The sequence below is a fragment of the Sinohyriopsis cumingii genome, chromosome 1, assembly GCF_028554795.1.
Source record: "Sinohyriopsis cumingii isolate HCF-2022 chromosome 1, ASM2855479v2, whole genome shotgun sequence".
NCBI classification, from domain to species: Eukaryota; Metazoa; Mollusca; class Bivalvia; order Unionida; family Unionidae; genus Sinohyriopsis; species Sinohyriopsis cumingii.
Genome location: NC_142961.1, coordinates 154,579,998 through 154,595,329, shown reverse-complemented (window position 1 = coordinate 154,595,329; position 15,332 = coordinate 154,579,998). Strand labels below are relative to the sequence as shown.

At 31.2% G+C, this 15,332-nt stretch overlaps 1 protein-coding gene across 3 annotated transcripts in view; it reads left to right on the top strand.

Annotated features, from left to right (window-relative positions):
• LOC149808196 (armadillo-like helical domain containing protein 1) overlaps positions 1-14,788 on the top strand; it is a 35,010-nt gene extending 20,222 nt beyond the window's left edge. Inside the window, exons 8-13 of one of the 3 annotated variants that reach the window (XM_089974574.1) lie at positions 559-604; positions 3,141-3,224; positions 4,848-4,925; positions 6,345-6,426; positions 12,514-12,545; positions 14,388-14,788. In XM_089974574.1, coding sequence (XP_089830700.1) covers positions 559-604; positions 3,141-3,224; positions 4,848-4,925; positions 6,345-6,426; positions 12,514-12,518 — 295 coding nt within the window. In that variant the 3' untranslated portion in view covers positions 12,519-12,545; positions 14,388-14,788. Of the gene's footprint in view, positions 1-558; positions 605-3,140; positions 3,225-4,847; positions 4,926-6,344; positions 6,427-8,264; positions 8,283-12,513; positions 12,546-14,387 lie in introns of all 3 variants that reach the window. The other 2 variants (XM_089974556.1, XM_089974565.1) reach the window with 2 other exon arrangements.
• The last annotated feature ends 544 nt before the right edge of the window (positions 14,789-15,332 follow it).

The window sequence follows — 15,332 nt, the reverse complement described above, 5'->3', positions numbered from 1 at the left end:
TTATCATGCAATCACCTATAATGTTTTACACGTGTTTGCTGCTACTATTTGTATGAATCCTATATGTCCCAGTTTTTAAAGCCTTGTGCATAGTTCAAAAGCATCTCATCATGTAAAAAGTAATATAAATATATATATATATATATATATATATATATATATATATATATATATATATATATATATATATATATATATATATATATATATATATATATATATATATATATATATATATATTACTTTTTTTGGTACAAATGTCATTGTTGAAGGCCTCATGGAAGATTGGTCAGTTGACCAAATGTGATTCTTATTTAAATAAAGTCATTAGTATTATTGTTATCATTAATATTATTATCATTATTATTATTATTATTATTATTATTATGTTCAAACAATAAATTTGGTAGCAATTACTTGCCTCCCAATGTAAATCTATAAATATGGGATGTATTATATATTTATAGATTTTTACCCCAGAGTGCAGATAATCATAACTCTTTTGTTTCTATATTATAGTAAAAATACAAAGCATTTAAAAAGATGTAATATTTTCAGGATTCTGTGCCGAGAATCCAATGAACTGGCTGAAAAACTGATACAGGTAATATCTGAACTTAAAACTTTAAACTTGTTAAAATCATTGGGAATTAGAAAATTAAAGTTGATGAAAATTATTTAGAATAGTACATGCTCTTAGTAATTTCCTTTAAGTTCACTTATAATGGGCTTCTATGCAATGACTGCATGTTGTCAACTTGGGTATAAAAATGTGTCTATTAAGTAACATAAGGCAAATCCAGTCTGATATATTGTTTTTAAATGATCCATATTAAACCAGTGTTGATTAGAACCTAATCAACAGTTTCTATTAAGATACCAATAGTATGCACAGTAAACTTTAAAAAGTTACCCATGTGTCTTTAGGATCAATTATTTAGCAGTGATGAATGTTTCATTAGTAACTATATTGCCTAATTGACTTCCTTTTCTCTGCTAAGTATGATGGATCTATGGGTAACACTGTAGACTAGTTACTTCCCCTTTCCATCTGTGTGTGTGATTTTATATATATATATATATATATATATATATATATATATATATATATATATATATATATATATATATACACAATGTCAATTTTAGCAGTGATGAGTATTTCGTACATAACAATACATAAAGTAAAACTCGACTGACTTCTGCTATGATTTTTGGCCAGAATCATTGTTCACAGATTGGCTTTTTAAAATATGAATGTACTGTTGTTAGGGACCACCTGCTGAACATAACCAGTTGTCAAGATGCTTTGGTAAAATATGTATTTCAGCACTGCTATGAACAAATGAATAGCAGATGTGACAGGTAGCTTTTACGCTACTATCTATAAACCAGACTAAATTTAAATACATGCCACCTAACCACCATTGCAATGAAGAAATAGTGTAAACCCCAATTAAGATTAACTATTTCTTATCTAAAGGAAGTGGTCATATGGACATACATAATGTTAGAATGAAAGCTCTTCTCTCTTAGCTTTTACTGTACCTTGAGGAGTACATTGACGGTGTATGGAGTTAATATGTAGTGCCTGTGCTGAATGAGGAGTACATTGACGGTGTATGGAGTTAATATGTAGTGCCTGTGGTGAATGAGGAGTACATTGACGGTGTATGGAGTTAATATGTAGTGCCTGTGGTGAATGAGGAGTACATTGACGGTGTATGGAGTTAATATGTAGTGCCTGTGGTGAATGAGGAGTACATTGACGGTGTATGGAGTTAATATGTAGTGCCTGTGGTGAATGAGGAGTACATTGACGGTGTATGGAGTTAATATGTAGTGCCTGTGGTGAATGAGGAGTACATTGACGGTGTATGGAGTTAATATGTAGTGCCTGTGGTGAATGAGGAGTACATTGACGGTGTATGGAGTTAATATGTAGTGCCTGTGTTGAATGAGGAGTACATTGACGGTGTATGGAGTTAATATGTAGTGCCTGTGGTGAATGAGGAGTACATTGACGGTGTATGGAGTTAATATGTAGTGCCTGTGGTGAATGTGATGCAAGTCTATTAATAAGTTACTACTAGCAATGACTGAATGAATTAATTCTACTGTCATTGTGAATGTTCCTATTGTTGGTTGCTTTATTGATACCGGTATTACAGTTATTCAAACATAGACACCAGACTAAAAGTGCCACTGTTAGAGATCTCATCAGCTGTTATTATAGGACATTAATATGTTCTTTGTCTGTTGAATTAGTCCATTTATGTGGTCCATGAATTTAGGATTTGGATTAGTGTATTCTGTTTTGTTGATGAGCTGATTTTGGCTTTTAATTCAGTTAGTACATATATATTCCATATTTTCTCATGGTCTGATCAGAACCAGTACAGTTATTGTTACAAATATAATGGATGTTTTCATTTTCACAAATATAAATCTGAATGTTTCATGATTGGCATGTATATTTATTACTACATACAATTATATTGAGATAAATGCATGTAATACTTTAAAAATAACTATGAATAAAGAATGAAATATATTTATCAGTTTAATTTCAACCTTGAAAAGTGCTTCTCCCACACAGACCAATTATGAGATACCACCTGTCTTGATAAACTTTTTGTTGTTGACAGAAGGGCTGGTCTCTCAAGACGGTTTTTTTTGTAAACATTGAATCATCTTTATCTGCTAAGGATGATGGAGGTATATATTGATGCAGGCCTAAAGGTTTTTATTTTTTAAGCAAGTTGAACTTTTCATACGTAACAGCATATACTAGTTACTTCCCCTTGCTCTGCTAGGGCTGATGGATGGATATATTAATAAAACCTAAAAGTTTATCAGTAATCAGGAGTTTATATATAACAGTGCAGATTAGTTACTTCCCCTTGCTGTGCTAAGGATGATGGATGTTTTTATTAACGCAAGCCGAAATTAAAGATCAAGAACAAATGCATACATAATATAAATTAACTTCCATTATAAATTTAGAAAGATGGACTGTATTTTTAATGACATTTTAAAAAAAAGAGAGTCTCAGTAAATTACATGAAAATAAGTTTTTGTCATTTATGTCAGAAAAAGTTGATCTTGAAAGATGCTGTTGGACTGTTTTGTTCTTTTAGCTTAGAGTGACACATAACCTACTATATGCTATGGGAAATATGGACTATGCAGACAGTCAGAGGCAGGCTAGTATTTCCCTTGAGGTAGGTTACTTTTCTCAGAGAGGAATTGCATCTTGCTACTATTACATCTATTACATCTTGCTACTATTACATCTTGCTACTACTACATCTTGTTGCATTTACCACCATCCACCTAAGATGTATACATGCATAAACAGGTATTGATCATGCAGTTTTGGCATTGCCATGGAAACATGTTGCAAGTTGGCCTATGTATACATACATAGCACACAAATTGTTGAACGTATTGAAAATAATCTAATCGGGTTAATACATCAGCTGTTAAAGGTCTAGCTTCTGCATAAATCGGTTTACATCCCAGGTGCTAAAGAACTGGCTTTAGACTATATGGGTTTACTTTGGTAGTTAAAAGTCTTTCCAAAGTTCAGGGTTTACATCACTTGTTAAAAGTCTAGCTTTAGCATATATGGGTTTACATCAGCAGTTAAAAGTCTTGCCAAAGTTTATACGGGTTTAAATCAGATGTTAAAGGTGTAGCTTCATTATATAATTGTTTCCAATTAAGGTAAAACAAAGTTCAAATGTAATATATTTCTTTTGACATGATTTAGACACAACATGAAACCAAATTTGTTATAAAGATTCAAAAGTGCTGAAAGATTTGGCTATACTTATTGCATTATTTCTCCTGTGATAAGGCCCAAGAGAACACATGATAATATTTCGTAAAGTGAGATGGGGTAGGATTGTCTTATATATGGATAGATATTTGTTATAACACTATGGTCTAAAACTAAATAACAGAAAAGAGAAAAAACCCAAAAAGTTTTGTAAATTTTTTTTAAATTCAACAAATAATTCATTTCCCTGAATACAATGTGAAAAGTTAAAAACAACTTACAGTATTGTGAACTAAATCCCAAATATCTCTAAAGTTCAACCACAAGTCCAAATATATTAAGTTCCAATTGAATTTCAGTGGTATTCCAAATAAATTTCAGTATTGAATGTGTTGATGTGCCTGTAGCCTCAATGTGTACTAATGTGCCAATGGCCTGGAATGCAATTCTGTGTTAAATCTTTTGATGTATCACAGTAATGTAATCCAAAATGTCCTCGTCTGAATTCACTAGAATTCCAAATTAATCTTTAAGTCCAAGAATATTATTGAGCACTTTGTAATTCAAGTGAATAATATTTTGAAGAAGAATAATTCCACTCAAATTAAAAACTGAACACAGCAATAAGACTAATTCTGCTTCAGATGTTAAAGCAAAAAAGAATGAATAATTCCTAATATAAACAAGATTATATACCCCTCTACTTGACCTATGTTGCAGTTACCATTTTTTTTAAATACGGTCAACCTAATGAGAAATTTCCATTCTAGAACATTCTTAGGTCAGAATCAAGACTGTATCTTTACGTCATTTACAAGTAATAATGATCTGAATATTTAATCTGTATTCATAGAGAAATATTAGCTATGTATTATGTTCTTTACAAAATAAATGTCATTTGTCAGGTACACCATTAACTTGATTTTGAACAAAGGTCAAGTATTAGTATAATAAATCTTTTTCATTTTTGACATTATGAGATGTACACAATACATATATAGTCAGAAATTCATTGTTTTTCTATAAATAAAAGACTTGTTTACACAATTTCTTTTCTTGCCAGTATTTGTGCCGCACTTTTCCAATTGTGGATGACCATGTGAAGGATGCCATGGGTGACAACCTATATGAACTCTTCATGGTGAGATTCTGTAAATCAGCAACAACTGTCTTGAGCCAATTGGTCATGAAAAATAGTAACCTATTGCAAGGGTTTAATACAATGAAAATTTATTTCCTTGTTATAAGGTGACTGAAAAGCCAGATTTACACACCCCTTAATAATACCCCAGTTCATCACAGACTAACCCACTGATAGCTTGGTGAGCTGGGTTAGTCACGGCCAAGTACCTTATTGACAAGAGCTACAGCAATGCCACACGGATTTAAACCCATAACCTTCTGATCCTTAAGTCTACATAGCTAATGATTACAGACAATGCTGCACTCAATTTATATGAACATTGGTTTTATCATATTCAGTTTAATTTTGTCAAAGAAGGAACAAAATAAAAGGTCAGCTAAATTTAATGTATATTCTGAGAATATATGGTTTTGGTATTAACTCACCTAGCATATTATCAGTCATTTAGTTATTGATGTCTTACTAAATGAACAGGCCCAGAGGTGTAATCCAATACACTTAAAGCCATAGGAGACTCAGTAATTTGTCCCCCTCCCAATAGCTGCTGGGAATGTAAATATGGGCTCCATTTTACCTTCACATTTTTATTTCCAGAAAGTAACTCAAACACCATGTGGTCATGAAACTTACTACACATACCAAATTAATTTCTTTGCCTTTGCTATAAAGAATGTTTGGGCTTACATATTTTGACATTACTATGGAAACAAGTTACAAATAGGACTAAATTGTTCCCGATTTCAAACGTGTTACACAAAACCCATTTGACATATCAGAACAAAAAAAAATTTGCTAAACACAGCAACCAGTAATTTTTCCATTTCAATTGCCATGGCATTGTCATTTCCAAAATTGAACTTAGAACCATTTGAAGTGTCCATGAAACTTTATATAATACTGCATCACTGTTGAAACATTTTGACATGTATACTAGTTCATTATTTTATAATAGTGTGCCACTATTTAAAACATTTTATTGTGTATACTAGTTAATTATTGCACCACTATTTAAATAGTATTACTAATTATTATATATTACATCACTATTAAATATTTTGACATATAAGCTATTTTGAGGAACTCAGCTTTTTATAAACAGTTAATTTGTACACAATTCAGTTCTGTGTTTGAGCTAAATTCCTGATTTTCAGTAAATTTCTATAAAGAATTATTGCACAAAGAAACAAAGATGGAACTTAAAGCTCACTATAATATTCCTACATTTTTAAGATATGTAAACAGTCTCTGTATAGGTGCATTGACATGTGTGTTTAAATGGTCTCACAGGACAAGAGCATTTTGCCTGGAGTTCCTGAGACATCTGCGAAAATATTGCTTTTTGTGACAAATTAGCTAACGAAATGGCAACATCACATTTTGCAGAAAAATCATCCTGCCTTTATTGTGTTATTTCAGAGCAATCCAGAGACACTGTACATGAACATGAACCATGTACAAGCAGACATACTGGTTTCCAACAAAGTCAACATACCTAAACGTATGTATTCCTTATAGTTATTTCCCCTTGTATTTGGAACTTAATGGGAAATATCAGTGGTGATATTACATAATGAATCCTTTCAAGTTCTAATTCTCCCCCCAAAATAAATAAATATTGGTTTTAGTTAATTTGCAATGATATCTGTTATGCAATTCTGCAGCAGCATCTTTGACTCATTCATAGATACATGTATGTATATATATATATATATATATATATATATATATATATATATATATATATATATATATATATATATATATATATCATATAGGTTTTAGCTCTAATTTATGTTGTACATTAACTTACAGTATGAACTTATTTGCTGTTTGAGTTAGAATAAGTTTCCATAGCAACTAGAGGTAAAATAAAATTAATGAACAATTTATCCATGAATTTTTTTGCACTTTTCATTAGGAGACCTTTTAAAAGTTTTGATTACTTTGAAGCTATTGATATCTCATTAGAGCTGGATCTAATTATTTTAGTCATTTCTTATGGAATTTGACAATAATATCAAAAACTGGTCAATATATGTCTGTGTTTGTCCAACAAATGACTAAAATTTCTTAAGATACACCTGATTTTGTTGATAAAAATGCCTAAAATTGGTCAAGACTGATCTGTAAATAGGAATGTCTAAAATTGATCAGAATTGATCTGTAAATAGGAATGTCTAAAAATTGATCAGAATTGATCTGTAAATAGGAATGTCTAAAATTGATCAAGATTGATCTGTAAATAGGAATGTCTAAAATTGATCAGAATTGATCTGTAAATAGGAATGTCTAAAATTGATCAAGATTGATCTGTAAATAGGAATGTCTCAAATTGATCAAGATACATCTATGTTAGCATCTTATGTTGACAATTACTTTCACACCTTTTGATGGGTTTGTATTTTAAATCATAACCTACAAATTATTTACTTTTTGTTAGAATACAATGATTGTTGAGGTGTTTTCTCCAGTGTTATGCCTCTTTTGACTTAAAGATATAGTTTATGTCTAAAAACTCTTTTGACTTAAAGATATATTTTATGTATGAAAACTCTTTTGTGTGCTGTAGTGCGAAAGTTTTCAATATTGATGGATTGACCTGAACATTGGTAAACATTTTCATCATGAACTTAATATTTATATTTCTTGCAGTTATTTCGAATGATTTTTTCAGTTATGCCCACTTTCAACAAAGTGATTGTATTGTTTTTATTTTATATACATTTTACAAAATTTAACATTTTTGCATTGTATATTTGTAAGATGTTAATGTTACATTTATTTGGGAGGGTTTATCTTGTTACTTTTTTGTTCAATCGAATTTTTAAACATTACCTTTAGTTATCAAAATATAGCCACTTTGTGCTGAGGTGCCATAAATTGCCACACACACCATATTGTTGTGCTATATTAACCATCTGGATACTATATTAAAATAATTAAAGAATTTATTTTACTGTGAATTCTGTATTTTTGGAGTAACAATTTTTGTGGATTTATGGTTGCTACAAAATACAAAATTTAAACACCCAAACAACAATTATGTTTCCACGGAAACAGTAAGACCTCATTCCCAATCCATGAAGTATTGTCTGAACAAAAACGTCAGTTTTTGAAAAACCACAATAATTGATACCCACAAAAGTAAATGAATATACAGTACTGTATTTTGCTTTTTCAACCTGCCAAACTAAATACAGCCAAAATAAAACGACAGCTTAAAAAATCAAATTTGCATGAACTCTCTGTGAAAAAAAACCAGCAATGCAAGATCCACAAAATGAGCACGCTGTATATATATATTTCATCCTGTACAATACATGTATTTTCATCTAGGTATGAAAAGTAAACAAGGTAAACAAAGTCTCACTTATTAAAATATATTGCACTGAATGACCCCAGAGCTGCGATCTGCACATGTAACATTCACTGCTATTTCACAGTTGACCTTTAAACAAAGAGCTTGAATATTTAATGTGATGTTTTACTTATTTTCTTCTGAATTTAAAATAATTTCAAGGATATCTGATCTAAATTATAATAAAACTACAACAAGCAGGTTCTAGCACTTGTGAAGGTAGAATCAGTTGTAAACTTGTGCTTGGCAAGAAAGGAGAATTATTTATTTTAATGAAATTATTCAATACAAAAAAGTTTACTGAATTGATTCAGTGTCCTTATTGGTGAAGTCTCTTATTGATCAAGTTTGAGTGAACAGGACACAAAAGATATAAACTTTTGTGCAGTAAGATAGTCTTTAATACTTTGTTAAACCACTTCCAATTATTCTGCAACCACAATGTCAAACCATTGCTAATTACCCTGCAGCTGCTTTTATTAAACCATTGCTAAATATCCAGTAACCATTTCTTAAAACCACTGTCAATTAACCAGCAACTGATTTGTAAAACCATTGACAATTACCCTGTAACTGGTTTCTAATGCCATTTCCAATTACCCTGTCATCAATTGTCAGACAGCTGCCAATTACCCTGTCATCAATTGTCAGACAGCTGCCAATTGCCCTGCAACTGATTTGTAAAACCATTGGCAGTTACCCTGTAACTGATTTCTATAGCCATTTCCAATTACCCTGTCATCAATTGTTGGCCAGCTGCCAATTACCCTGTCATCAATTGTCAGACAGCTGCCAATTACCCTGTCATCAATTGTTAGGCAGCTGCCAATTACCCTGCAACTGACTGTCTTTATAATACATGTATCATCCTTACCTTTGAATACCAGTCAATTTAACTAGCACTTTCATGAATTTGTTTTGTTTTCTAAAGGTAGCTATGCAACATCAGTATGCAGAATTTGCAAGAGCTAATAGTTTTCCCCCTCCCAGAATGACACCATACTGCTTTCATACCATTATTCATATCCCATTAATGAAAAAAAAAACATACATCAATATGTTTACCCACAGCTACTGCAAAAAAACCTCTTTACCAAGCTAATCTTTGAGCTTATTTCTAGCTTACTGCAAAGGTAATTTCACCAATCCTCACCATTTCATATATAACTATTTGTGTTTCTTTGCAAATACACAAACCTATATTATACAAACCTATTTTCCTACCTGATAAAATAAATGTTGTACATATATAGGTTTTCAACTATATTTATGATACTTCAGTTGAAATTGTACTTAATGAAGGAAAGTTTTCTTCATCTTCCTAACAAATTTACCACCTTCAGTTAATTTCAATCGTTATTTGAGTATATCTCTATGCTCAGCAATTATACCGTATATACTCACCTATAAGTCAGGTACAGACTGCATGGACCCAGATTTGCTATTGCATAAATGCACTGACAGACCTTGATTCATGCAGATGTTATGAGTAATTGGTACAACAAACAACATAGACCCTTATATGCTAACACATTATATCATGGCAGATCAGGGTCTGTGGTGTTTGAAGTTGGATCTGAACCGAAATTTCTTTCTTCAGATATTTAGAACACACATTCTATTCATCTCTCATTTAACAGAACTAAATTATTTCACTATTTAACTAAGTGAAACATTGTCAGTATATTAAAATAAATTACTGGTATATCATATGTATGGTATTGATAAATGAATCCAGTCTAAAATCAATAAGTAATTTTAATTAAGGCTTTTTGGATAGCGATTCAATATATCACCCTTTTCTATTATTCTTTATGCATGATGTCACATTACATTGGCTTTTTTAGACAAACTTGGATCAGGTAGCAACATGTATCAGGCTTTATACAAGTTTGTCATTATGTAATAAATACGGGAAAGTCCTGGACTGCTTGTTGCTATTTCCTTTCTAAAGAGCTCAAAGACCGTGTCTATATGATGTCACATATGTAAACAAATCCTGTAGGCACACTGCATGATCGATTTGAATGGGGTGGGGTGGGACAATAAAATATCCCTATCCAGGTATCATTAGTTGTATCAATGAGCAATAATATATTACATAAAGCGACAGATATCTGACAGTATTTACATAAAGCAACAGATATCTGACAGTATTTACATAAAGCAACAGATATCTGACAGTATTTACATAAAGCGACAGATATCTGACAGTATTTACATAAAGCGACAGATATCTGACAGTATTTACATGCTATTAAACAAATAAAAAACTGCAGCTCATAATTTTCCCTGCTTAAAAGCACTGCCATTGGGAAGTTGTTCTACACTTCATAAATGATACAAAAATATTAAAATGTTATCCTATTATGGTAACACAACTCTCAAAAGCGAAAAACTAAACATAATACTTATGAGAATCCAATCTGGTACAGGCACAATGTACAACCAGTTTTTGGCAAGTTTTTAATAAACTACATGGGTCCATTTTGATAAAGATATTTAATATATGGCATTGCAAACAAAAATCAAGATAATCATTGGCATGAAACTGAATATGTCTTATTTACAGACATCTACTCAGTATTGCCACTATTGTGAACGGTCATTGCTGTCAACCTACCCTCTTATGTTTACATTGGTGACATCATTATGCAGTTAGGTTATTGACATCACCATTCTCTGTTGCTTGAATTGGCATTATAGATTAATACAGTTTACTTGCGTATATTGTGTGTATCCAACTTCATAAAGAGTAAACCTAGATCTGCCATTGGATGATGAAGTGGCAAGTCAAGGTCTATATCCTTTACTTGCATCATTACAAGAATGAGTTGCATCACCTCTTTTCTGCTGACTTCTTATGTGATGGAAGATTTGAGTGTTTCAGTCTAAGTTTCCTCTTACCTTTTCCACCAATTGTTAAATATCCATACACAAACGACAGTATTTAGCATGGGGTGGGAAATATTAGAAGAAACTCGTCGATTTAAAACCATGCAATTCGAAGTTGGTTACATGCTGTAGATTAGACAAATTGATATATAATCTAGAACCCTTCAAACAGGTTGTTGACACTGAAAATCTTTTACTTGTACTAATATAAAATATATAATCCAACTGCAAACAGTAAAGACCCTCATTTGCCATCGCATAATGTGCCAGCAGATCAGGGTCTTTGTTGTTTGTTCTAATGATTACTCTTGACAAACTGCATAGCCTCAAATCTGCCAGTGCATTATACAATGACTGATCTGGGTCTGTGCAATTTGCAGTTGGAATCAACTTATAAGGATGTCTAGTACTTAATCTATATATATATATATGTGAAATCTGGCATTCATTGTTTTAAGTACATGCTCACCTGTCTTCAGTATACATAAAGGACTTAAAGGGAGAATACCATATTTCAAAACACTGAATGAATATGACAATATTAATCTGATCCTGATACTCATTTTGATAATGTTTGATAAAATAGTGTGATGGTATGAATATCTTGGGTTTTCACTGACCTAGATATAAATGTGAAAGTTTTGGTATTTCACTGACATAGATATAAATATTAAAACCGCTAAGCCATGTATTTTTAAAACAACTATTTAATCCAAGTGTAACATACATTACAGTTTCACATTTATGTTAAACAGTAGTGTAAATAGCTATGACCATCGTAGCTATTGTCAATACTTAATGAAAATCAGTATTAATGTATATTATATTAAACACAGTGTATATGAAGACTATATTTCATTGTGATACAAATCAATGTGTGTAGACAATAAGGTACATGTATGATTCCTTGGTACAGTTTTCCCTCATTACAATGAAGTACCACTATAGATTCCTGTAAACAAAATTATAAAACTATACTTGCATTGGTTTGTCATATGTATGACAATATGGATTGAAAGAAAACAACATTAGGCACTTAGTATCGGATCTTCAAATTCCTTATCTTACAACTTTAAATGCACAAATATCGTAAAATGAAAAAATGTATTTAATTTACATAAACTAAAATTACGCTGCATGTTTAACTGGGTTTTGTTATTTCCTCCATCCTCAATTTTGGTGCACAACAATTGGCAGTTATGGACCAAATATATCAATATCATGACGTAGAACTGTATAGACATTCTAATTTACAGTCATTTGTACACATTGTGTCACAGTACTGATTATATTAACAGTATTGATATTCTCTTCATTAATCATATTCTTCAGTCTGAACAGGAGACAAAGTAAGGCAAGACAAGGTGAACTTATGACTGGCTACAGCCAGGCACAATTTAAACGTGTTATTGCCGTAGTTATGGTTATGGAATAATTGGCATATCAGATGGTCTACAAAGTACAACATTTGTGTATGATACATGCATAATTGCAGACAACACAAGTGAGTAACCTAGTACCTTTTCTGCAGGCCTGAACACATGAGCTTGAGTTTTAACATAAGCCAATCAAGAAAGGTTTTACAAAAGTTAAGTCTTTTGTGATTGGTTGTTTACAAATCTCACTCTCAATCTCAAGGTCAAGTGTTTTATGATCTCTAGACTGGTAAAAAAAAATTCATCCATCTCATACTCATTTTTCATTAATCATATAAACATTTTGGTATAAAATGTGTACAAGTAGTTTGATTAAATTTAGAATCTAGTATATTTTGTTTATTTTAATTGCCAACACTTTATTGTAGACAAAATCTGATATGTCAAGAACTTTATAATCTGTAACTTGGGACAAGGAATTTGAATTTCAGTAGATGACTAGTTGTTACATTTTGTACTTACATAATAATTTAAACTTATGATCAAAGTGTTTGCATAAATTTTGATTACACAGATAATTTAGAATTATGCAAAATGGTTAAAGGTGGACATTTTATATTTTAAAACTTTGTTAAAGTAAGGAATTGGTAATCATTTTCATCAGTTTATTCAACAAGTCATTTTTAAAAAGAAATATTCTTTCTTACTTCCATAACATGTGCTTGTAGCTGTCATTATATATTCACAATTTCTATTGTAAGTCTATTATTTTATACATGCAATCTTGTTTTTTTTCTGAATGAAATTCTTCAGTTAGAAAACAAAATATCTCTCATTATGACAGGCTCTTTTGATCACTTTGCTTTAATTTGCTTGATACTTCACAAATTTTTGCAGTATGTTTTTGCTTTAAATTAACATGGAAAGGGGAAACTGGTGATTGGACAGTAATTGTTTCACAAATATTGTTACATTTTTCATCATTAAACTTATCGTAACAGCTATAATTAGTGCATTATTATTCCCTGCCTGATGTGGTTTATTTCAAAATACACGTACCACTGCCATTATGTTTTGACAATTTTAGCTTAATGTATTTGCGTACAATGCAAACCTGTGAACAGTATAGACTCCTGTCTGCTATCCCATAATGTGAGGGCAGATGGGTTTACAAGATTTACTTAAAGTCATGTGAAAAAAGAGCATAGACCTTTAAAAATCTGCCAGCATGTGATGCAGTGACATAGATCTGTCCTGTATAAATACAGTATTTTTGTTTCTTCACAATTTATACAACTGTATTGAAGGTTATTAAGCATTCATGCAAGTACAATTAGTATTTTTTTATAAATTACTTTATCTCATTTTTATGATTGGGTACCAGTTAAACACCAGAAATGAAAAGAGCAAATCCTTTGTTGTAAGATTCATCCAAGTTTTTTCAACAAATATACCATGGAGAATGAATTATAATTTTAACTTTGCAAGGAGTAATTAATAATGGTAAAAGCCAATTTCTTCATCTCAACAGCCCGTCAGAAACGTAGCTTCATCAGACATACATATTTTTCAACTGCTTTTCCATCATGGCTTAAATTGTTTCATGCAGGTCATTCTTTTAAGTTTAAATCTTGGAACTCCAACAAATACATATAATATTTGCCCATGTTCATGTTCACCATTCTACACTTTCTAGTGGGTATTGGATCAAATCAGTTTTGCATTCAGTTTTGTTCTGTGTTCCATCTCCATTAAAAGACTGTTTTTAGTTCTGTCTTTATAATTTTTGTTAAAAAGTAGCTTCAGCATACTTTTGTCTTATCATTTCAGTCATGGAGAGAGTGGACTGACGCTTTTCAGTTTGGAGGACAGTGGAAACTCACATATAGTTGACTCGTTATTTCAGATCTTCTTACCTCAACTGTGTCCAAAATATTCTTGCATTTCTTTCTTTTACAGTCACTAGACCTTAACAAAAACAACAAATTAACTAAATGAATCCCAAAAAGATTTTGAAAAAAGAAATAGTTTAAGCTTTCTGGATAGTTATAGTAAAATGTTGTGCTTTATGAAGGACTTGAACACTTTACTGGTATCATTCATCTCAGTTCATGAGTGAAATGTTCACCTTTATACACACTTTTAAACATAAAAAAAATATATTTTCATTAAGAAATAATTAAAAGCATCCAAGAAATGTTTGTAAATAGGAAATAAAGATGTTTGCTGAATTCTTTGTTGGATGTGTAATTTTATCTTCCATCCATCCATTTATATATGGTGAAATGTCTTTTTGTCCCTGCCTGTTGAGTTACTGCATTAAATACACAAACATGACACTGATAATGTCAGTACTCTAAAATATACCCATTATATCTTTCATGATTGACCTGGCATTTTATATAGCTGTTCAATCCATATTTTCATATCACCCACTCAGAATGGAATTATTTAAGTGTTTGAACTGACTTCTTTCCATCTGTATTCTTAGATGCACAAAAAAGAACTTCCATAAATCTCAGCTGGGCTTGAATTCCATTCACATGTATATTGTATAAATTTCAGCTGGTTTTAAATTCCATTTCCAAATGTATAAATCTCAGATGGTTTTGAATTCCATTCACACAGTATATTCTAAAGACAGAGGGGACATGTAAAGAATACAAAGCTGCATTCATGATATTTTCTGTGTTGGGTTAAAGAATTTGTTTTATATTGTGTATGAATGTCTCGTTGGTACACAATTTAAAACTTGTTTCTGCTCACTCTGAACAA